The sequence below is a fragment of the Juglans microcarpa x Juglans regia genome, chromosome 8D, assembly GCF_004785595.1.
Source record: "Juglans microcarpa x Juglans regia isolate MS1-56 chromosome 8D, Jm3101_v1.0, whole genome shotgun sequence".
NCBI lineage: Eukaryota > Viridiplantae > Streptophyta > Magnoliopsida > Fagales > Juglandaceae > Juglans > Juglans microcarpa x Juglans regia.
This window is the reverse complement of record NC_054608.1, coordinates 25,028,323-25,053,417: the sequence shown is the minus strand read 5'-3', so window position 1 is coordinate 25,053,417 and position 25,095 is coordinate 25,028,323. Positions and strand designations below refer to the sequence as shown.

Sequence of the window (25,095 nt, the reverse complement as noted above, 5' to 3'; positions counted from 1 at the left end):
GTGGATCTCGTATTTATTCATTTCTTTCAAACTGATTACACGGTGCTTGCACACTCACGATTGTAACTATAATTTATTATTATTATTATTATCCTATCATTATAACAATCCAATAATTGATATGGCCCATTACTTTTTTAATTTTTCATAAAAAAGTTAAACATCTTCATATATATAAACACATCTCAATAGGACATACAAAACTCACTTAAACATCTTAACTCATTACTATTTATAGAGAAATTTAAATCATCTAAGATACTCTTAACATCCAAATGGAGCCTAGATTTTGTCAAGATTTTAAACGTTCAAGATTTGACCCTTATAATAACTCTAACTCGTATCCTAGTTTTCTCGAGTAATACTTTTCTTCATTTTAGATTTTGTCGTCTTCAATCATATATATTTTTCATGTGTTACATTTTAAACAAATACCATTTAATCGATTGATAAAAGCAAACGCTTAAAATATATCACATTCCTATGTGCTATTAGAAATGACATGACATATATAGGATAAACGGGAAGGTGCTTTTCTTTTATTTATTTATTTTTATTTTATCTTAATTTTTTTTATCAGCTACTATTCACCACCCCACACCTTATAAAAAAAATAATTTTTTACATCACGTGTGAGGTGTGTGATGTGGACAGTTATTGATTTGTAGCAAAACTCAAAATAAAATAATAGTTTAGAATGCTCAATACTGAGAGTTGGGATGGCTAAGATCTCACTTCCTTTTCTCTCATCCCATTCCCATATCCGGAAGGGAATTAAAGTGAATAATATAATATATATATATATTTAAAATTTTGTTACAAAAACAAATGAAGGAAGGTCCGAAAATGGCAGTAACGTGACTAGTTTATGTCAACTTGACTCCACAAATTGCACTTCCCTAAATTTTTATTTGGACAACAAGCTTTTTCTGTTGAGTAACGATAAATACAGAAATGATTATACAAAAATACTCTTCATTCAAAAATATTTTTTATTCAAAATATAGTCACGTAAAGTGTTTTATGTGTATCAATTTCCTTGACTATTTCTTTCCCAAGCGAGTATTTCGAGCCTGGTACGTCTCTTTTACCCCCTCGTGGAGTACAAGAGGTATGTATGACTATAAGGGACACTGCCAAGCAAAGGTAGTGTAACTTAAACTCGTTTATTTTTATAGATGAGATGAGTTGAAATTAAAGTTAAAAGTTGAATAAAATATTGTTAAAATATATTTTTTTAATATTATTTTTGTTTTAGAATTTGAAAAAGTTCAATTATTTATTTTATTTTATGTAAAAATTTAAAAAAATTGTAATGATTAGAGGGAAAGTTTTCAAAACTTTTAAAATTTTAAATTTTAGTCTCGAAAGCAAACCAGACCTAATATTCCCTGTTCTTTCACATGTCTAAGGAGGGTTACTCGGGTTCATCTTTGAACCAACAAATGACAAGTGAAATAATGAAAGACACTACAAGTTTTACTCTCAGTGATAATAATTCATATCCATTTCAAGTTTTTTATCTGCATTGGGAAAGACAACATTGAGTGCCTGTTTGGGATTGCAATAAGAAATATTTTTTTTCCTTTTTAATATATATAGATTGCAGCTTTAAACTGTATTAAAAACATCAGTTATTAAAAAATTATTTACTGTTTGATAAATGTGCACTTAAAGCATTTTTAAAGTTAGTTATGGTGGTTAATATAATGTTAACATTATCTACAAGACCTTTTCAATAAAAACTTCAATTTGGTGCTTTTTTAAATAGTGGACTTTCAGCTTTTTAATTTGGAACTTAAAAGCATTTTTTTTTTTAATAAATTTACTAAATTACCATTTTTTCTTTAAAAGAACTTTTAGTATGTTAAAAACAATTTTTAAGGTTACAAACTCAAACCCAAACAGCACTGAATGCTCATTAAATGCTACAGAAATTATTCGGTATGTTTGCCATTTATAACTATAACTGATTCAGCATACATGTCCAAGCAATTATTTTCTGGCCAAGGTCTAGCAAGAGTTCTTGCCCGAATTTATTATACCTATGTAAATCTCTAGGCAAAATTAAATTCTCAATAGATGATGTGAAATCCATTTTTTGTGTTTCTCTCTTACTCCAAGTCTTTTTTTGATCGGTCAAAAAAGAAAAAAGAAAAAAGAAAAAAAAAAAGACTCTGAGTCTTAGCCTCATTTGGTTACACAGAAGAGAAGAGATGAGATAAAAATTAAAAGTTAAATAAATTATTATTAAAATATAAATTTTATTTGAAAAAGTTTAATTATTTGTTATACTTTGTACGAGAGTTTAGAAAAATTGTAATCCCGCCCCTCTTCCACTTCGCCCTCGCATGGCGGGGCAGGCAACTCCGCTCCGCCCATGCTGGGGTGGCGCCCCCCGCCCCCGCATCTAGGGCTCCTAGCGGGGGCGGGTGACCGGGTGGGCCCAACCCCACCCCCATTTTTACATATATATATTATATACATATATATAAACATAAATATATATTTATATTTTACAAATTGTGTATATATAAATATATATTACAATTTGTTAGAGTTGTTCACAAAATATGTATTCGCAAATTTAAAAACTACATAGTTTAAAAACTAATACACTACAATTTATACAAAATATGCATTATCAAATTTAAAAATTACATAGTTTTTAAATTATAGTCATATTTACAAAATTTAAATTTATAATTTAGATCTAAAAATGTATTTTTAATTACTTTTGGACTTATAAATAATTTTTAAATAAAATAAATGTATTACTTTTTTTTTAAGTGAAAATAGACGGGACAGATTGGGAGAATCCGCCCCCGCAACCCGGGGGCAGGGGTGAAAGCCCCACCTCCCGCCCCATGCGGGGCGGGGTGCGGGGAAGGGATGCCCCCGCCCCCTAGGGGGTGGGTAGCACCCCTAGTTTGAACTGTGTAAGCAAACCAGGAATTCAGATGGTTTAGCAATTTATCTGAATATAAATTGGAGCTATGTTGGTCTCTGAGCCCCATGATCATTGTTTTTGCTGCCCCAACCCAAAATTATGCGGCTGTTATCTCTGTGCTGACTAAACAAAACAGTATTCCATATTTCACAAGCTCTTGAGTGATTAAACCAAATTATGCTCATGCAGCTTATGTCAGAAGACTCGAATACTTTCACTTTGGATCTAAGACATAAAATTTCTGCTACTTCAGTGGATATAATCTACATTGCTATGTATTCTGACAGAAAGTATGAATTTATTGCAAAATTGCAGTTCAAAACAATCAATCCTTTGCAGTAAATTGGGATCTAGAAAATGGAAGCTTCATTCAACAAGTAAAGAGGCATACATTTATATATATATATATATATATTATTTTATTTTATGTCAGGGAACCTCTCCAAGGCAGGGCCCTTCAGACCCACCATTGCAGAGTAAACTCCGGTCCCGTGCACCGCACCCTCGAAAGTTTCCCTACACGGAACTGGTTAAATCCCTGACATATATATAATATCTTTTCCTCATCGATTATATAAGTTAGGCAACAATACATAACTGATGTTCAAAGCATGGCTAAGAAAAAAGAAACAGAAAGAAAAAAACAAGCTAATAGCTATCATATTTATGCTATATCAAGACTTAATATTGGGCAACTGATGATATTCCTTGACTGCATCAAGGGTGGCTCCAAACTTGACTGAACCAAGTATATTAATGGATGCCGATGTTATTGGCTTTTATGGCACTGGAACTTCTGAAGGACAAGCATTGGAAGCAAGGCCAATGTGCCTGAGGTTATTTAATAACACATAAAGCATGCAGTGCAAGCAAAACTCAATATTAGTAAATAGTTGAGAGAGAAAAATGATAAATCTTCAATCTTATGAAGAACCTAAGAAAACTTAGTAAAGGAAGAGATGTTAAAGAAACTTACATAAGCTGCTATGAAATAAATCCTAAAAAAAGCACTGAATGCTGAGTTCAAAATAGGCACAAGGATCAGGGATGTCAAACTTGTTCAAGACCTGAAGCCACAGATTATATTCTCAAATAAGATAATTGTAATTCCAAACATGAAAGAACCTAAAAATGTCCCCAAATTGACCTGATAAAACAAAGGCCAGAAATCCCTAATTCAAGTAGCATATATACTAATGTTCCAATGCAATGCAGAAACATGAGATACATCATAAACATGACTTGCATGCCTGTAAAGTGTTACATCTCTTGAAAACAATTTGGAAATACACTGACCGAACTAGTCTGAATTAGTCAGTTTAGACCCATTTCTACATCAGTTTTGCTTGGTTCACTAGAATGAAAATCCGGTCATGCAGGTTCACCTTATGGTTTATATGCTTTATTTTTTAGAATCGTGTAAGAAAGAAGACATGGTACCCATAATTTCTATGGTTTATATGCTTACCTAATCCTACCTCCTCGTAAGGATTTCCTCTCAATCTCATAAGTGCTTTCAATCTACTCAGTCAGTTTCCACATTATGGTTGGCATAGATCTTTGTTTAGCAGCTAGGTAAACTAGGGGAAAACTTGAAATCTTAGAATTAATCAGGGACTGAATCCAACAAAAGCTGATTTGAAACTTCAAATTAATTGGTTTCTTTTCTTTGGATCGTGTAGGAACTCCCAAGTTGCGTCATTAATTTTCTTTTCTTTCGTTCTCAACTGTAACTAGATTTTATTAAGGATTATAACTTTTTTATAGGGGCCAGGTTTTGGGATTTTTGTAACTCCCTTGCTCCTTTTTGTATAAGGTATTCCTCTGCTATAAGTGAGAGTTAATCAATAAAATTAGGATACTGTCCTTTTTTTTTTTTTTTTTGTGAAAAAAAAACTTCAAATTAATTCAGTTTCAGGGGGTTTGGATAGCATCGGTGGGGAATTTTTCAACCAAGTCAATTCTCCCCAAAACCGACCATTCATATTCCTAGGTGCGGGAAACCAAGAGATTATTATTATTTATTAAATATTAAATCCATGTAGCACAATTGTCGACCTTGCCTGTGAAGTAATAGATCATACAACAACTGCTAAATCAATGTCTAAAAACTAATGCCTGATTCCAGAACACAGGTAAGTCCAATGGTGAACTAGGTGCAATCATTTTCACCAGCTGTTGAAGCAAATGAATTGTATACAATCACATGGCAATCAAATTTCAACCAAGTCCAGTGAGAATGAGTCCCTCAAAAGTACTCCACACCCAAATAGTTTTTCACGAAACTACATGACATTACATGATCAGGATTTTAAATTAAAAATTAGAGCACAAATTAAACAGTCAAAGCATTCTCTTAAGCAACTAAGACTTAGAAAAAGAAATGAAAAAGGCAAAGTCAAGGCAGAATTGCACAATATCATTAATGCTTTCATATAGTGCTTAAAACACAAGTATTTATGGAATAATATTTACCTCAGGGTGCACGATTCCGGATGTTCCTATTCGCTTCCCTTTATAAATGATACTAGCTTGGGTACCCATAACAAACTCAGGATCCTTCAGAATATATCAAGACGGAGAACATCAACAACAAACACATACATATAAAAAAGCAACTGCAATGGGAAGGGGAGAGAAACTCTTGAGCCTTACATCTGAAGGCTTTAGATAGAATGTTGTATTGTCATCAGGTGGAACTAGCCCAATTACTAGCATGATTCTTTCCACCAAGCCATGAATTATCTGAAAATTATAAGTTGGGAATTAGAAACACTGGTTAATCACTTCACAAGTAACACATGAATGATCAATTTTTTTTATGGAGTTTGTTTTGGATAATTAGTCTCTCTTTCCTTTTATCTCTCTGTAAGATAAGCCAACAGTCTTTGGATCACAGTCTTCCTTTTTTCTTTTGTGCGGAGGGGGTAGTTTGGGATCTGAAACTAAGTATTTGTCATGTTCAATTGATTATGCTAAGTCGGCAAAATCTAGAGATTCTCAAGGGTTTGACAATGACGACTGGAGACATGAGGGAAACATGCATACAAACTTTTTTTGATAAGTAATAATCTTTATTGATGTGAATGAAATTAGGCAGTGCCCAAGTACACAGGAAATATACTAAGAGAGGCACCTAATTACATTCTAATAGACTAGAAAGAAGATAAGAACTCATGAACATTCCCTCCCCTCAATACAATAGCAGAAAACCACTGGAAAATAGAGAATACAAAAAAGTTCCAGATTTCCCCCATTGCACGCTCCTTGTTATTAAAACATCTGTCATTCCTTTTCAACCATAAACACCACATTAAGCACAAAGGAATCATCCGCCACATGGCTGCTAATTGGGCACTACTATGAGACCTATTCCAGCATGCTAATAGGTCCACCACACTCTTGGGCATAGCCCAACTTAGCCCAGCTCTACTAAAAATACCAGCCCAAAGCTCCCCAACCACCTCACAATGTAAGAGCAAGTGATCTACCGATTCTCCACTTTTTTTACACATGTAGCACCACTCCATGATCACCATACCTCGTTTTCTTAAATTGTCAACCGTCAATATCTTCCCATGAGCAGCTGTCCAAGTGAAAAAAGCAACTTTAGAAGGCACTAACACCTTCCATATACTCTTCCATGGAAAGAAAGTGGGCTGTAGGACTGTCAAAGCCTTATAGAAAGATTTAACAGTAAACTTCTCTTTCCTCGTGTGAGTCCACAACATACGGTCTCCCCCATTGACCCCTAGCTTTGCTGAATATAAGTAACTGTAAAACTCTGCCAGCTCTTCTAATTCCCAGTCCTGAGCATTTCTTGTAAAAGTGACATTCCAAGTGACCATCCCATTGGCACGACATAGAACTTCTGAAACTGGGGCTTGCTGATTTCCAGCCAAATTAAAAGCACCTGGGAAAGCCAGGCAAAGAGGACTCTCCCCACTCCATACATCGAACCAAAAGCGGGTACGTGTTCCATCACCCACCTCAAACTTAAGATGTTTTTCAAAGGTATTCCACCCCTTCCTTATGAATTTCCACAGGCTTACTCCGTAAGTCCCCCTACCCTCCTTAGAGCACCATTCCCCCCACTCACAACCATACTTATGATCAATAACCTCTCTCCACAGCGAATTCCCTTCCTTATGATACCTCCACAGCCACTTCCCTAAGAGTGCCTTGTTGAAAACACACAAGTTTCGTACCCCTAACCCCCCATTCGCCAATGGACAGCTCACCCTTTGCCAACTCACAAGGTGAAATTTGGATTCCTCCCCCATACCACCCCACAAAAAAAGCTCTAAACAACTTTTCTAACCGGTTTGCCACACCCACCGGTAATGGAAATAGAGAAAGATAGTAAGTGGGAAGGTTGGAAAGAGTGCTTTTATAAGGGTTAATCTCCCCCCTCTCGATAGATATAGCCGTTTCCATCCTGAAAGTCATTGCTCAACCTTCTCTACCACCCCATCCCAAATGCTCTTTGCTTTGAAAGATGCCCCTAAGGGGAGTCCAAGAGGCAATTTTGCAACCTAGTCACTCCGCTAAAGAGTCTATATTGTTCACCTCCCCCACCGGAACCAGCTCCGACTTCCCCAAGTTCACCTTGAGTCCCGAAACAGCTTCAAAACACAGCAAAACTGCCCTTAAAGCTTGAATCTGGCCACTTATAGCATCACAAAAAATGAGCGTATCATCTGCAAAGAGTAAATGCGAAATGGAGCTGGTATTACTATTGCTGTCCACTGAAAAACCAGCAAGAATTCCCCCCCTTACAGCGGCCTCCACCATACGACTCAATGCCTCCATTACAATGACAAAAAGGAAAGGGGATAGTGGATCCTCTTGTCTCAAACCCCTGGAAGATTGAAAAAAACCACAAGGTCTTCCATTGACTAGGACCGAAAATCAAGCGGTTGAGACACAATGTTTAATCCAAGCACACCATCTATCCCCAAAACCACATCTTCTAAGCATATAAAGGAGAAAATCCCAACATACATGGTCATAAGCTTTCTCCATATCGAGCTTGCAAAGAACCCCCGGGGTGCCCTCTCGCAACCGACTATCCAAGCACTCATTTGCTATCAACACTGAGTCCAGGATTTTGCCGCCCCTTTACAAATGCATTTTGAGGTTTGGAAATGAGTTTGTCCATAACCAAACTCATACGATTATCTAACACCTTTGATATGATTTTATAAATCCCCCCTACCAAACTAATAGGCCGGAAGTCTTTCAATTCATATGCACCGGCTATTTTCGGAATGAGAGCAATGAAAGTAGCGTTTAGTGACTTCTCAAACTTTTGACTAGAATGAAAAGTATTGAAAATCTGCATCACTTCCTCCTTCACAATGTCCCAACTCTCCTGAAAGAAAGCCACAGAGAAACCATCCTGACCGGGTGCTTTGTCTCTGCACATACTTTTCACCACGAGATGCACCTCCTCTTCATCAAAAGGCCTCTCCAACCATCCAGCTACATCCAAATCCAATTGAGCAAAGGGTAAACCATCTAGTTTGAGGCGCCATTCTTCTTTTTCAGCAAGGAGATCCTCATAATACTGCACTATGTGGTCTTGGATTTCTTCAGAAGAATGTAACACACTAGGACCAGAATGGAGTACTTCAATGGCATTGTTGCGCCTATGTGAATTAGCCACCTTGTGGAAAAACTTAGTACATTTATCCCCCTCCTTCAACCAAAGTGCCCTTGATTTTTGCCTCCAAGATATTTCTTCTAGCAACAATACTTTCTCAATTTCTGTCACCACCACTTTCTTCCGTAATAAAGAGTCCGCATTAACTACCCCTTCCTCCAAAGCCTGCAGCTCATCCCAAAGGATATTTTTCTGCACTTCCGTATGTCTAAATTCTTCTTCATTCCACTTCATCAGGTCATACTTGAGAGCTTTAAGTTTACCCGCCACTATGAAACTAGGGGTACCCTCAAAAGAATAACTGTCCCACCAAACCTTTACCTTATCCGCAAATCCTTCAACTTCCAGCCACATATTCTCAAATTTGAAGGAGCGTCTACCCCCACGAATACCACCACAATCAAGCAAAATTGGGAAATGATCGGAACAAACACGTGGCAGCCTTTTCTGACATAGGTCCGGAAAATGCGTCTCCCAAGAAGAGGAGACTAGAAATCTGTCCAGTCGGGACCCCCCTCGGCTATTGGACCAAGTGTAGGGCCCCCCAACCAGCGAAAGATCCACAAGATTCAGATCAAAGATCAACTCTGAAAAGGCTTCCATTGCCCCTGACGACGTAGAGGCCCCTGCCCTTTCACTAGGGAACCAAACAATATTAAAATCTCCGCAAAAAACCCAGGGTAAATCCCATAAGGAGTGAAGACCTGCCAATTCCTCCCACAAAAAGCATCTATCTCTTTCTACATTGGGCCCATACACACCCGCTAAAGCCCACAACCACCCATCCTCAGTGTTCCTAAAAGATACAGCCATTGTGAATTTCCCCATGCAATTCTCGACCATCTCCACCACACGCTTATCCCACATTACCAACACCCCTCCCAAAGCCCCCGATGAGGGTAGAGAACACCACCCCACAAAGGAACAGCCCCACAAGCTTCGAATTATGTATCTACCAATGCCACACAACTTAGTCTCTTGAAGGCATACAATGTCAGCCTTCCAACTCCGAATGAGGGATCTAATACGGAGACGTTTATTCACGTCATTGATCCCCCTTACATTCCATGAGAGGATTTTAGGTTTCATTAAATAACGAAATGCCCTTACCCTTCAACCTCTCCCTCCCCACACTTCCCTCCTTGTTGTCGTAATTAATAGAGCATTTGAGACGTTTCAACTCCCGGTCCCGTTTCACTGATGATTTCAGAACCGTAGGTCTCCCTGCCTCCATTGCAATCAACAGGGCCTTAAATTGTTCTTTATACCCAGCAAACGAAATTCCCACACACTCTTGAACTTCCTCTTACCTTTTTTAACAGCCAATCGTCTGTTATATTGTACACTGGCTTTGGAGAAATAATACGTAACGGGATAGGACTTTCCAACTCATCCTTATCGCTCTCAAAGCCGCTGCCCATGAGCTGATCCGTTGGTTGGACCATAGAATCAGCCTCCTTCAACACCACTGAATATGACCCAGTGCCCCCATCGATCCCCCCTTCCATATTCTCCACCCACAAGTTCCGAGTGTTACACCCCTCATCCACCTCCCCATCCTCCAAAGTTTTCCCAACAGGCTCATCATTTTCGACCTCCACTGCCTTCAGAGCCTCTTCTTCCACTTTCGCCAACATGGGCAGTACCTGAGCTACTCCTGAGCCTTCGACGGTGGTCGGTGACATGATCTGGGCGTACCCCGACGTCGCAGGGGCATCGGCTACCTCTGTTGCACCCATCGTTGCAGGTCCCAAAATTAGATCCATGACCATCGCCCCTGAAACTTCACTCCCCAGTGGACAGAACTGTTGCAATAACGTCAGAGAGACCTCAGAGCCCTCCGTCGCAACTTTCCGTGCTAGTTCCGATGAGTGAGCACCTCGACATCCTCCGTCAACCTCCATCGCACCTTTCTCCCCTTTTTCTCAGAGCTCTGCCACTGTTTCCAGCACCCCAGGTGACGACGGGAGACCCACCCCCTCTGACAGCGGCCCCTGGTCCATTGTCGGTGGTGGGTGTTGAGGCCCACCCGACGACGAAGGAGTTTCGGCCCTTGGAGGCCGACGTCTCCAAGCAGTCTCCACGGCCTGTCGCTTGACAGGCTGGGCCTGTTGAGCCTCGCAGGGGGCCTGCTGGGCCTGCTGGGCGTATCCTGGCCCATATGCAGAGAGGCCTTTCCCTTTGGAACAATCCAGCCCCAAGCCCAACTCCCTCCAATCCCCCTCCACAACACTGCGTTTCACTTTCTCCAAATTACTCTGCAGAGTACTAATTTGAGCCTGCACATCTGACAAGAGACGAACCATACCTTCCTTGTCAAGGCCATCACGTCCCCTGCCATCCTCCCCACTACTCTGCACCCCAACCAAACCACCATCCCTCCCATGCATGTCAGGACTAGAGTCCAATCTAACAGTACCTCTAGTAATGTCCAGATAACTTGGTTTCTGTAAAGCATCCATGCTACCGCTGGAATGAGGCAGCACTGCCGTCGACTGGAGTTGTTGAGGCAGCACCTCCCTCAACACCTCCATCATCCTCCTCCATCCCGCTCCCTCACGATCCTCAGGAATGAAAATACAGTTCCGACGGCCCCCCTGTTTATATTCCACCAATGCCATGAATGCTCCTTGAGGATTGGAACATCGTTGAGCTATGAATCCCCTATCTCCTTCCCGATGAGCTGTGTAGAACTCTCTTCTCCTTGACTTCAAGCAGTCGTCCAGTGCCTTGATAAACCAACTTGTTGCAGCTGAACCCAAGTGCAGTTTTTTTACAAACTTCCAACCACGTTTAGTGATAAGCACCCCAGAACCATCTCTCACCACCACAAAAGACTTAAATTCACTGAAAACAACATTCGAAGCTATCTTCTTCCTATTCATACCCTCACCCATCTTAATCAACTAAACTACAGAACCAATCAACGTAACAAAGCAACAAGATGCATGTGTACGGAGAGAAAAGTTTTAGGAGAGAGAAAATGAAGCCTTCACCCCTGACATTTTTTTTTTATTTGCATACAAACTTTTGAGAGTTCTCTAGCACAAGTGTAATTGTTGGGGAAATCATGTCTTGATACACAACTGAAAATTATAATATATGAATTACCAGTTATGCAAGTCATCATACAATAAATAGAAACAAACTGAAATTACTCAAAAAATCAACGATTAGCCTATTAGATAAAACTTTTTCACATAGCTATTGACAATCACAACTTCATATATTCAAATGTTAATAACCAAGCTGACTATGATGAGATCCTAATGTACCTCATATCCTGCAGTAGCACCACAATATAGAGCAGCAAGCTGGCGACGATTTGTTGCTCCTACATCTGTAGTCTCATCCAACAGCACTATGTCACCCACTTCAAAAATCTAGAGACAAAATTAGAAATGAGGGAACCTTCTCCAGAGATGTACAACAGAAAGTGCAGGAAGAGTATTACGATGCAAGATGAAGACACGAAAAAAAAAATCCAATAAATGCAAATGATGCTAAAAGATGTCACTATTACAAAGTGTGGAGAGAGAGAGAGAGAGAGAGAGACAGACAGAGACACATCTTCAATTGAAACAGTTGGAAATAATTTAGTACTTATAAACAGTTGGAAAGGAATGACAGGTGCTTTAATAACAAGGAGCCTGCAGTGGGGGAAATCTGGAACTTTTTTGTATTCTCTCTTTTCCAGTAGTTTTCTGCTATTGTATTGATGTGAGGGAATGTTCATGAGTTTTTATCTTCTTTCTAGCCTACTAGAATGTAATTAGGTGTCTCACTTTGTATACTTCCTGTGTACTTGGGCATTACCAAGTTTCATTCACATCAATAAAGATTATTACTTATAAAAAACAAATATTAATTGAAGGTATTTAACTAATCAAGAATGTGAACTGATTATATTATAACCCTTACATAGCTTCTAAGAAATTCATAAGCTGCCTACTTTTTCCCTAAATGCATAAGCTTTCTATTAATGTATTAAATAACACATAAAAGATGCTATATTTAATTCAATAGTTTTTCATATTGGGTATTTAGTAATGAAAATGAAAAAAAACAACATGCAACAAACACATAAATGATTACAAATAAGAGATCTTCAACTTGAACCATAATTTTACAAAGTTTGTATTTATCAACACACAATTAAACAACATGACTCCATAAAAAGAGCATTAGAACTAAGAATAATGACCCAACAGAATTAAATAGTACGCAGTACTAAAAAATTAGCAAGCCCATATGCTCAGAGATCTGCTAATATGATAGAAATTAAACAGACTCAACCATAGAAAAATCAATGGTCTATTGAAAAACTACAGTGCACCTTTATGGGCTTTGGATGGCCTTTGTTCTGTCCAACAGTTTTCAATATACCAGGCATAAGACTGGTACGAGCAGTCTGTGGAAATGGAGCAATGTGTCAAACATTAGATAAATAAACAGAAAAATAAAAAAAGAAGAAAGATACATATTGTTAAAATTCTTATCATGTGTCTTCATCATGTTTAATTTAAACATTAGAAATTTCAACTGAACCACATGAGGAAAGAAGAAAAAACAGACAGCCGAAACCAAATAAAGTAGGAAACCTTCAGTTTAGTGTTGGAAGTAGACAAGATATTAAGCTACACCAAGATCTATTTTGATTAAAGGAAAAAAATGCATTCACTTCAATGAAAAAATGGAAATGCACAGGCCTGCGAATCAGGATAGCAACTTCAATAACATCTACTTATTAAAAAAAAAAAAAAAAAAAAACTTTGATAACATCTTAAAATTGAGACATACAATCTTGCTAATCAATCAACTCAATTCTGCATACCTAAAATTCATTACTAAGTTGGGAAGAAAATATCTGGTTCAACTCTACACAAAGTACTTATCATGCAAGCTAGAGATCCTAACTGGGCATAGAAAATCATGCAGTTCATAAGCACATTTTTTGTATAACATATCAATAGAAACTATAATTTGGAGGATTGCGTAGAAGGGATAGCAATAGACCCTAATATAGCAATCAACCCCAATCATCCTCTTTAATAGGAATGAATACTAGGATGGAAGGTTCATATCCAACAGTTGATTTGAAAAAATATGGACCCCATATATAATCCATGATGGGGTATATTTTTATTTATTTTTTGATAAGTAAGAAATTTCCATGATGAGGGCATATTAATAGATTGTATATCACAGTAGATTGTATATCAATATATATGTTATAGTATTTATATAATCTTTGTACTTCAACACTATAGACTACTAACAAAATTCAGTGAAAGGAAGCGAAGAAGGAAACCGCCTAATCAATCAAACACTAAGCAGCGCACACAGTTACAATAAAAAAGAAGAAAATGGAGGCAACATGTTAAAAAAAATACTGGCTTCTAAAAGAAATGCAGTTCATGAAATGTGATTAGTCTTGATCCAAAAAGGGAGAACAAAAATAATAATAGCAAGGACAGAAAAGGAGAAATTCTTAAAAAGAAATATGAGTACCTAAAACTGTTCTTCAAAATCCCGCATTATCGTAATACAACTGAGCACACAAGGCTTAGGATTACAAACCTCATTTTCAGAGGAACGAGGATTTTCAATGATCACTGCATTTGATCTGTCTCCTTCATGATTTAACATTGCAAAATTGTCATTAAGCGAGCACAAGATAAATGACATGACCTCTGTAAACCCACACATTGCCATCTGGTTGCAAAATAAATAAAAACAATGTTTAACAGATAGAATATAATTAAAAAAAACTCTATGAGGAACGATAGCATTAATCAAGAAACAATCCAGATTTTTTTAATCTGCTCTGTACCTCTAATCTGATAAGATGACTAAACTCTTCCAAGCGCAGTGGCTTCAAAGACACAGCCCTTCCCTTTGAAACATTGTAACCCTTAGCAATCGTAATATCCTTAACATTATTGTAGCCATAAGCAATGGCAACATCCTTAGCAATGAAAAAACATGCCTTGTCAATACAAATACAAGTGTGACACTCCAAACATTTTTGGTACAGATAAGAGGCATCAATAAAATGGCCAGGTTTTAGTACTATCAATACCTCCATAACATCACATGGGTGAAGAACATCATTTCTAGTTGGAGGTACAGATACAGTAATATTGGAGTTATTATCACCCGACACAGACTGCTCAGCACACAATTGCATCCGATTTAACAAACTAGTGACCTGAATGATAGAGAACAGTGAGAAATACAAGTTATAGCCCTTGCATACGATGAATTACGGTCACTGAACATAAAAACACAAATATCTGCATCACAATGTGACATTCTACTCATCATATTGCTAATCTAATGCTACATTTGTTGGGAGGGAGAGGAATTGTGATACCCCATATGATATGAATAATGGTAGATGGTGTATGAGATCCCACATTGCTTGGGAAGGAGAAGTTCTTGCTCTTTATAAGATTTCAATGGGACTCCAATTGTATCATTGACTAGTCCTTTTGGAGTATAGGTCATGTGGTTTGGGCCTTTCATTGGGGCGTTACAGGAATGCAGATGGAAAGGGTTCAAAAGGAGATGCAGAGGATAAATACCATCCCACCAATTACAATCGGACAGATCAGATATCAGAGGGGGGCAGATTTTTTGTTTGGCTAAAAGAGGAAAAGTGTTATAAAAGGGAATTTGAGTTTACCACCATTCAGCACTTCCCTATCACTGTCCCTTCCCCCTTCCCTTGTCAACCAAATAATATAAAGGGGAGGTAAACTCCCTCTCCTTCTGTTTCTTCTCTCTCTCCATCCAACCCTCCTAAGTTCCATACTTCCACCAAACTTGGTTTAAGATTTGAACTACTGAAGTTATAGGCAACAAAATTACTTTTCATTGGAGTATAGGTCATGTGGTTTGGGCCTTTCATTGGGGCGTTACAGGAATGCAGATGGAAAGGGTTCAAAAGGAGATGCAGAGGATAAATACCATCCCACCAATTACAATCGGACAGATCAGATATCAGAGGGGGGCAGATTTTTTGTTTGGCTAAAAGAGGAAAAGTGTTATAAAAGGGAATTTGAGTTTACCACCATTCAGCACTTCCCTATCACTGTCCCTTCCCCCTTCCCTTGTCAACCAAATAATATAAAGGGGAGGTAAACTCCCTCTCCTTCTGTTTCTTCTCTCTCTCCATCCAACCCTCCTAAGTTCCATACTTCCACCAAACTTGGTTTAAGATTTGAACTACTGAAGTTATAGGCAACAAAATTACTTTTCATTATAAGGAAGAGAAAAAAGGATTATAGATAGTGAGAAAAATCAGAGAAACTGGAGGCGGGGCGGGGGGGACAAAGAAAAGGATTATAAGCAGCAAAACTACTGAGAAGAATATAACAAGAAGTTCTTTTTTTCTCATTAATACTAACAGATGAACAGGTCAGGCCCCGGTTACACAGGGCATATATACGAGAGACAAAGGGTTATGTCGAATCATTTCTCTTCTTGCAATATTCTCACCTGAGCCAGCCATTACAATTCACAAGTGGATTGAGCATTCCACTCATTCTACAATAATTTTAAATTATGGATGTGTTCAGGTCCCTCTTCATAAGTGGGGGTTTCTCTGGTATACTTCCCATATAGTTGGGTTGCACTCCTCTAAGCTTAAATAAGATATATATTTATTGAAAAAACAATTTTAAACATTTGACACCTTCATTTTATTAAAAGAAATTATTGTTTTTGTAACACAACATTATCATTATGCACCAATGAGATAAGACATGCTCCACCAAATATCCCAAGGCATGAACCCTATGGAAAGGCCTCCTACATCTTTCTTCGTCAGTAAGGCATGAAATTGGAGCCCAACAGGATATTTATTGCTATCAGATAACCAATGTCATCAGAATTTCTTGAGTGCTAATTGCTTAACTTCTAATCTTTGACATGGAACTTTCTATGCAAATTAAGCTCGATATGCTTAACTAAAAGCTCAAGTTGGATTATCCCCAACCACCACACTCGAAATACAGCACATACAGCTACATATTAAGGCAAGCTCAAGCTCTATAGATTTTTGACTGGAGAGCTCTTGAGCGAGTATGTATCTGAGTATCTGACTAAACCTTATCACAATTTTGCATTTTCCTTAGAAAGATGGTTGGATGATCATAATTCTTATGGGCAGATAAACAACTAAGCCTAAGGTATCTCATATAACATGAAGCACACGGGACAAATCACATTCAATCAAATAGGCCACCAAGAGAGGATTTTTTACATCGATACCAATCACAATCTTCCACCATTATCAATATTATTATATATATAACTGTCATGGGAGAAAAATGGCGTCAGTTAAAAAGAATACCTCCTACAAATAATTTTTATCAATGTTGTCTGGAAGCTTGAATGATTATTCACCCACAAAAAGTATCGAGAATCTCAGAAAAGAAGAGCACTTCTAAATTTTCTAATTCCAAATCAGTAATCATTTGGCAATAGAAATCCTTAAGCAGTTAAAAAAAACACCATTGGAAAAAAATAATAAAAACAACTATCAATAGAAAATATACAGAAATAAATTTCCAGTTCGCAACACATGAAGAGTAAACAATATAGTGCTACTCAGCCCAACCATAAATTAAAAACTATATAAATAAATAAGCGTCTGTGCCCACAGACACAAATTACCCCCACAGAAACCATTTTAATGATTCACTTTAAGGTTTTATGAATCCTGAAATAGAAATATAATATGAAGAAATTGAACTACCTCGTCAGCCTCCAAGGGGACTCCAATTGCACCAGTAATATAAGACAGAGGAACTTCCATATTGTAGAAAGATAAATCAGGACAGACAACTGACTTCCCATTAGAATATATCACCTCAACTGGCTCAATTTCAAACTTTCTTTCACAATATTCTGAGAAGGTCGTCACCTAAGAGAACAGATAAAAACCTTTCAATCATCAACTATAAATCAGAATTACAATGCGAAACAACTGGGAACTTCTTGATTACCACTGTGTTTAAAACTATCTTGGCTTTTGTCAGATCGGTAGCAGTGCATTCAATGAACACATTCTTCGTCTTAAGAGTGATTGCTGAATGTGCACCATTGATAATTGGGGGTAAAGACAAAACAGTTCTGCATCAAAAATAGAATTTTGCATTAAGAATAGAATTTTCAGGGGAAGAAAAAAGAAAGAAATGAAACATTAAAACACCAAGCAGAAATAAAAGCTATTTGGAAATAGAGAGTTTTAAAAATTCTGTGACTTTTTTCCCTCCATCCAAACTTCTTCACACCAAAATACAATCCCAAAAATAAATTTCATAAGAAAAACGTCTTACTTCCGTAGCAAACAAAAATCAAAACTCAAAAAAAAAAAAGAAAGGTCACAAAAATTATCTTCCCAAACATATTTTCAAAGGACCCCACCACTTTTTCAAACCAAAAAATAATAATAATTATCTCAAAAACTTTCTCAATCAAAAAATGTTTTTCATGGGTCTCACCACTTTCATAAGATCCTCAAAAAACCTAGAAGATTTCTCAGAATTTTCAGGAGTTTTATAAAAATCATGCATTCAAACATTCCTATAAGTTGGATATATATCATTGGAGAGGAAAGGCTGGTTGGCAGACAATGGTAAGAGCATTAACAGAGGCTGCATGATTTTCTTGTTCTATGAGCATTCAATAAAAACAATAGCGTAATACTTGCCAGTACTCTCAGTAAAAGGAACAATATGAACTCAACATCTTCAAAGCAAATAAAGCTCCAATAACTTAACACAAAAAAAAGTAAATTGATAGAAGGGTAAATAAATAACAAGAACTAAATAATTGGCAGGTAAAAGAGCCAAGAATTTTTATAATTTCATAAACATTAAAGATAATCATACCTTTTGTAGTCATATATCACAGGGAACACTGGTGAGTTCTCAATTATATGCAAGAATTTCTTTAGTTTCAAATCTGACTGCCAAATCAGCAGAACATAAATCAAGAAATTACATAGTAACACCTTCACAACTGATAGAAAAGTAAATATAGTAATTCTTTAGAATTGTGCATGAGCAATGTGCATGCAATCACCAATATCTTGATCTAAGACTCACCTTGTAAAACCCCATCAGCTCATCAGCTCTGAAATGCTTCTCCTAAATTGCAAAACACAAAGTTACAAGCAATCAGTTCTAATATTATACATTGACTCTGCAAGTCTGCACTATTTTCTCATTGAGTAAAAAAAAGGATGAAGCTATGACATGTAAAAGGAAAATTTTCCTAAACCACTGCCATTTCCCAAAGTATTAGAAAATTGTGGTAAGACAGCGAATTCTCTGATCAACCAGAGTTTGTTAAAAAAAAATCACATTATGAGATTAAGAATTAGATTGCTAAAAATATGAACGCTAAATCTTACTGTCAAGAAAATGGATAGGGAAAAATGTGGTGTGCCAAGAAAATAAAAAACACTAGAAGAAAAACAAAAGGGCTCTTATTTGAGGCATTAACTTAGGCTACGTTTGGATGTTGAGCTGAGCTCAGTTCTTTATGAATAGTAGTAAATTAAGTAGTGGAGGGTGTTATGTGGAGTCCATCTAAACTGAGTTTAAAATGTGTTTAGATGTTAAGATGTGTTTAATACTTTTTATGGGAAGTTGAAAAAGGTTGTGAGTACCACGTATAAAGATGTGTTAAGTTGAAAAAGGTTGTGAGTCCCACGTATAAGGAGGTTTTGAGTTGAGATGAGTTAAGTAATTTGAGAGTTGAGTGTTTGGATGTTAGACTCAGCTTAAAATTACACTGAGCTCAATTGAGTCTTGCAACCAAATGCAGCCTTAACCTTCTGCCTTTGGAAGCTACCAACTACACGATTCTAAAGTTTTAAAATAGGTATCATACCAGAAGAAAGGCTAGCTTAGATATCAAGCACAATACACCAATGGGAATGAGATGGAGTTAAAAACTTGAATAATGAAAGATAAAATTTTAATCCAATTTTCATTTTATCAGGAAAAATTCATCTTTTATTCAAAAGTCTTTTAAAAGGTCCTTTAAGCAGTCTGATATTTTCTTATTCACAAGCCTAAATGATGGTTTTGTATAATCCTAATTCTCATGGCTTTATCAGGTAGCACTCATGACTTTATCAGGGATCTAACAATAGGTAACATCCGTAACTTTTTTCACATGGACAGCTTACGTAGGGAAGATCCTTACCATGGATAGCCTAAGGAACCCTAATATTATTTTAGCTGATTGGTGTTGTATGTGCAAAAATAGCGGAAAATCTGTAGACCACCTTTTACTCCATTGCTAGGTTGTGCTCTTATATGTCTAATTTCTTTTTTGTTGGAGAGAAAGGAATGACAGAAATTTTGAGAACCGATAGCAGATGATGGAGGATGGAAGACCTAGAAACTTTTCTTCTTCAATACTCTCTTCCTTTGGGTATCAGTTATATCTTCTTCTTCTTTTTTCAAATTTTTAATTTGGTATTGCCCTTGAATACATTCAGTATACCTGGACCATGCATTTTACAATTCTTTATATAAATTTCAATTAGAAAAAAATAAGAGTACCTGTTTCAGAGGCACAAAATTTATACTTGAAGGTGGCAAGGCCTGAAAAAGATGAAAATGAAAATTGTAAGTTACTAATGTATGTAAATGTCTCATAATTTCATACAACCTTTGGCATATCATTTAAATTGAGAAACTTTAAGCTCAATAACCTTAGAAAAATATGAGAGAGGAAGGCAACTTGCCAAAGCAAACCTGTTTGTGGTATGCTCAACAAACTATGAGAGAGAGAGAGAGAGAGAGAGAGGAAAACATATTCAATAACCAGACAAAGAATAACTTACAAAAAAAATAAAATAAATTTAAAATATCATTAAGAAAATACTTTCTTAATCAGAAAGTAAAAAAATATATATTAAAAAATACTTTCTTAATCACGAAGTAAAATAAAAAATTATAAAAAATATTTTTTTTATAATTTTTTATTTTACTTCGTGATTAAGAAAGCATTTTTTAATAACATTATGATTTATTTTTTAAATATTTAAAATGGTCATGCTACAGCCCCCGTTGGGGGCTCCCGTTGGGTGCTCCCGTTGGACTTAGCATGTACTTTTCTATGTGTATTTTTTTAATTTATTTTTTATATAGATTTTTTTTATACTTTTAAATATTTTTAAAAAATAAAATAAATTTAAAATATCATTAAAAAACATTTCCTTAATCAGAAAGTAAAAAAAAAAAAAATCATTAAATATTATTTTTTATTCTACTTCGTAATTAAGAAAGAATTTTATAATAATATTATAATTTTTATTTTATTTTTTAAAATATTTAAAATTTTTAAAAATATCTATATAATAAAAAACTAAAAAAAATACATAAAAAAATGCTACAGCCCAGCAGGAGCCCCCAGCGGGGCATGTAGCATTTTCCTAAATTTATCCAATCATCCAGAATAAAAAGTTCCTAACTCAAAACTCAGTTCTAGCAGATGGTTTTATGTCTAATGACTCTAATTCACATTCAGCTTCAAAGTATTGGTGAACAAATGGGTTGCCAAAAAACTTTTGGCCTAGGGCTGGGACTTCCTTCTTCCTCCCAAAATGATGTGAACTCAGATAAAAGAACTACCCGCCATACACTCGGCCATAGTTTCTCTCATACTTCAATGACACATATCCAAAACACCATGAAAATACACAACATACAATAACAAGAAGAATCAATACAAATAAACATACCTCATATGTGAAAGGGCCATGTAATGTATCCAAGTCATGGGTCCCAATTGCAACTAGGGTTCTTCGCCTAAACAAACATTACATGTGAGTTTGTGAAATGATAATTTATATAAAATCCTTAGAGGACCATCCAATGTTATAAGACAATACTAAAGAAAAGTAAACATAAAGCCAAGAGGAAACATATAACAACATTTGACAGTACTAAAGAAAAGAAAACACAATGCCAAGAGGAAGCTATTAACAAAATTGAGAGTAAAAGGTTGACTAAACTTTCTTTTTTGATAATTAGCAAAATTTTATTAAAAGGCACAATCCAAACACAGAAAGTATACAAGAAATGCACCTAATATATTTTTCCTGTATTCTTTTTTCAGGTGAGCACACTGACAGATGCTAGTTTGTGAGGGATGACACAGCCCCAGTATTAGGGGATTTGGCTTTGAATGGCTGGCATACTACTAAACAGCATGGAAGCAAAAACAGTTTCAAATTTTAGGTCAAAACTAAGAAAAAATAAAGAGGCACATGATATTTTTCATTACTTCATGCACTCTGTTGTTTATTTTATAGTTATTCCATAAATTAAACAACCCACATATAGACTATAAAAAAATAAACCCTTTCCTACCCAGATTTAGGGGGACAAACACAATCAAAGTTTATAAAAAATTACAACTTTATAAGGTTCAAAAGCATTTGCGGATGCACAATGAGGTGGACATAGAAGCTGATAATTATGCCAAGATACATACGATAAATGAAGCTGAGAGTCAGAATTCATTACCGACAAATGTTCTGATGGAGCTTATCTTGGAGATCAATAAAGCTGTTATATGTTACCTCATCAAACTTTATACCTCTTAAAACAGCACAAAGAACATAGGGACGAATTGAAGACGTCTGCAAGGGGAAAAAAATGAAAAGTTCATACCCCAAAAAATCAACTGTCCCACTCTAGACAAAACAATAACCCATAATAGACTTGCGAGATTCTGAGATAACACCTCTGGTTTCACGTGCATTTTAATCATTGATTTTCTACTAATATTAACCACTTTATATGTCGGCATCTCCTGTAGCCCATTGAAGATTCGAAGGGCTTGAGCAATCCCTTCAAGGCAAAGTAAATCATATCTGTGCACATCAGAAGGAAAATAATTATATTTACTTGCATTTTTTTTACTACTAGAATAAATAAGAATCTTGCTAAGGCCTTCCTATATTTCAAGTTAACACAGAGCGATTTACCTACCAAAAAATAAATAACCAATATGAAGGGGGAATAACTAATTCATTCACTTCAGAAACTCAAACATAAAGCAAATCCCTCATATTGGGATGAAAAATAATACGTGAGAGCATATACTCACATACCATGTTCTCAAAAGAAAAACAAAAACGAAGGTTAGAACAGGACATTATGAGTTCCTTCTTCGTAAGGAACAAATCAACTAACGGGCGCCGTTGAGAAACTCAAATTCTAACTTCAAAATTTGTATAAAAAAGGTTGAAGTGCCTCAGCGGAGAAAGCAATCCAATTGAGTAAACCAGTTAATAAAATACCTATTGGCAGGGACTTCAATCTTGTAGATAACTTCTTCATCGTCCCCATCTTCCTCCTCTTCCAAATGCTTTTCCTTTCTAATAATCGCTTTCTCCGTTGTCTGAAACAGTCAAAGAAATACATTCTTGACACCCAAGAAACATACCACTTCAAAATTATCAATAGTAACAACAAAACGAAAAAGGAAAAATAAAATAGAGCCCAAAGAGTGAGAAACGCTTACAACGTCGTCGAGCTCGATGCCGAACCTGAAGCAAAGGTCTTCGAACTCTTCCTGAGCTGTGACATTCAACACCAAAACACAAAACAAAACAAATGTGAACAAAGTTTCTTCCTTCGAAACCGAAAAAACGAAAATGAAAAAAAGAGTGAGAGATGGGGGATTGAAAGCTCACTGTAAGTTTGCCCGATCGCTGCGAAGAGACGATCCCTTCCCACGCTGATAGTAGGCATGGTTGGACAATAGGAAGAGAGAACTGTGCAAAGTAAACGACTAAACAGAAAAAGAAAGCAGGTCTTGGAAAAGCGCCAATCCAAGGTTGTCGGGTTTTGTAGTTTTATTTCTGATTCTGTTAGCGTAAACTGGACGAGGATTCCCTATGGCCCCCTCTAAAAGCTCGTATTCGGCCCCACGCCGAGTGGGAGTAAGGCTGCGTTTGTTGAGCTGAATTGAATTCCCTATTAACAGTAATGAGTTAAAAGATAATAAAATGAATTCTATGAAATTTATTTAAGATAAATTTAGATGTGTTTGAATATTAATATAAATTTAAATATATTTATAAAAAGTTAAAAAATAATAATATTCATGTGTGTAAAGATGTGTTGAGTTGAAAAAAATTATGAACCTATGTATAAAGAGATTTTGAGCTAAAATGAGTTTAGTGATTTAAGAATTGAATGTTTAGATATTAAAAAAGAAAAATTCTATATATAAACTTTACATTTCTGTACACTACTTAAAAATATGTGAATTTATTCTTTATCCTTATATTTCAAGAAATATGAAATATAAAATATAAAAATAAAATAATAAAATGATATATATTTTAAATAATGTGGAGAGTGTAAGATTTTTATATAAAACAATTAATTAAAAAATGTCTAAATTTAAATTGGATTTAGATGAGCTGAATGCAGTGGAAGAGAGTCCCAAATAATCTTTTATCAGTCTTTGTAATAGTCAATCACAATTTTATTATTAAATTATTATATTTTCAAATTATAATATTTAAAATTCAATTTTAAAATTTAATTTACAATATTTAAATTTTGAAAAAAATTTAAAATTAAATTATATCATATAAATATTATTTTATATATATTATGTACTCCTTGATAATGGTTTTGGTTGGAAACACGAAGAACGCACCACTTGTCGATGAATAAATTCCTTCGTTATCAAAACCCAAAAAGAAAGAAAATGTCCGTACGTTATCATGTTCTTTTTTTATTTTATTATTTTTTGAAGAACATTGTTCTTACTTTAAACCAAAAAGAGAATAGAAAAGACTGAAAGTGAAAGTCTTACCAAAAGCAATAGAAATGACTGGAAGTCTTCCAAATGTGTCGGTACGGTTAGAATATTACTAAAAATAATGGTGATATGATTTATTTTTCACAATATTTAATTTATTGTATAAGTTAATTAATATTAAAAAAGAATGAAAAAATAATAAATTAATTATATTAATTGATACTAATTGATTTACAGAATAAATTAAATATTATAAAGAATAAATCCTATCACCATATATGTGCTAGAATACTATTGGAGGGACAATGGTCTCTTTTTTCCGTGGACCACCCCTACTCCTTAAAGGCCTAGTGGAGAGAGAGAGACCTTCCCCCTTCACTCTTTTTCTCTAAACCCAAACCCAGATCGCAACTTTCTCTCTAAACCTAGCTCATTCAGACCGGCTAGAGGGGGTGGGAGCTTCGGCTCCTTCCCCTTCACTCTTTCCCTCTACTTCTCTGATTTTTCTTTGTATTTTATTTTTTTCTTTTTCGTTTTTCAGGCCAAATAAAGGGAGAATCGTCGTTCGTGGTCTTTAGGGTCCTTATAGCCAACACACGCCCCACCAGGAGGTTGCCCAGCCGCCGATCTACACGTCCACCGAACACGGCCCCAACCGGAATGG

At 36.0% G+C, this 25,095-nt stretch overlaps 1 protein-coding gene across 1 annotated transcript; it reads right to left on the bottom strand.

Annotated features, from left to right (window-relative positions):
• Window positions 1-3,477: 3,477 nt before the first annotated feature.
• On the bottom strand, window positions 3,478-23,573 carry LOC121242027 (phenylalanine--tRNA ligase beta subunit, cytoplasmic-like). Its single transcript, XM_041139908.1, has 20 exons — window positions 23,350-23,573; window positions 23,178-23,233; window positions 22,954-23,054; window positions 22,395-22,524; window positions 22,175-22,290; window positions 21,388-21,454; window positions 20,204-20,245; window positions 18,734-18,775; window positions 18,518-18,594; window positions 17,630-17,756; window positions 17,380-17,547; window positions 14,698-14,826; window positions 14,449-14,583; window positions 14,196-14,330; window positions 12,952-13,026; window positions 11,891-11,998; window positions 5,606-5,695; window positions 5,426-5,509; window positions 3,927-4,017; window positions 3,478-3,781 (listed from the first exon to the last, which is right to left on the bottom strand). Exons 1-19 carry the CDS (start codon window positions 23,405-23,407, stop codon window positions 3,949-3,951), a joined length of 1,809 nt encoding a protein of 602 aa, XP_040995842.1. The 5' UTR covers window positions 23,408-23,573; the 3' UTR covers window positions 3,478-3,781; window positions 3,927-3,948.
• Window positions 23,574-25,095: the final 1,522 nt, after the last annotated feature.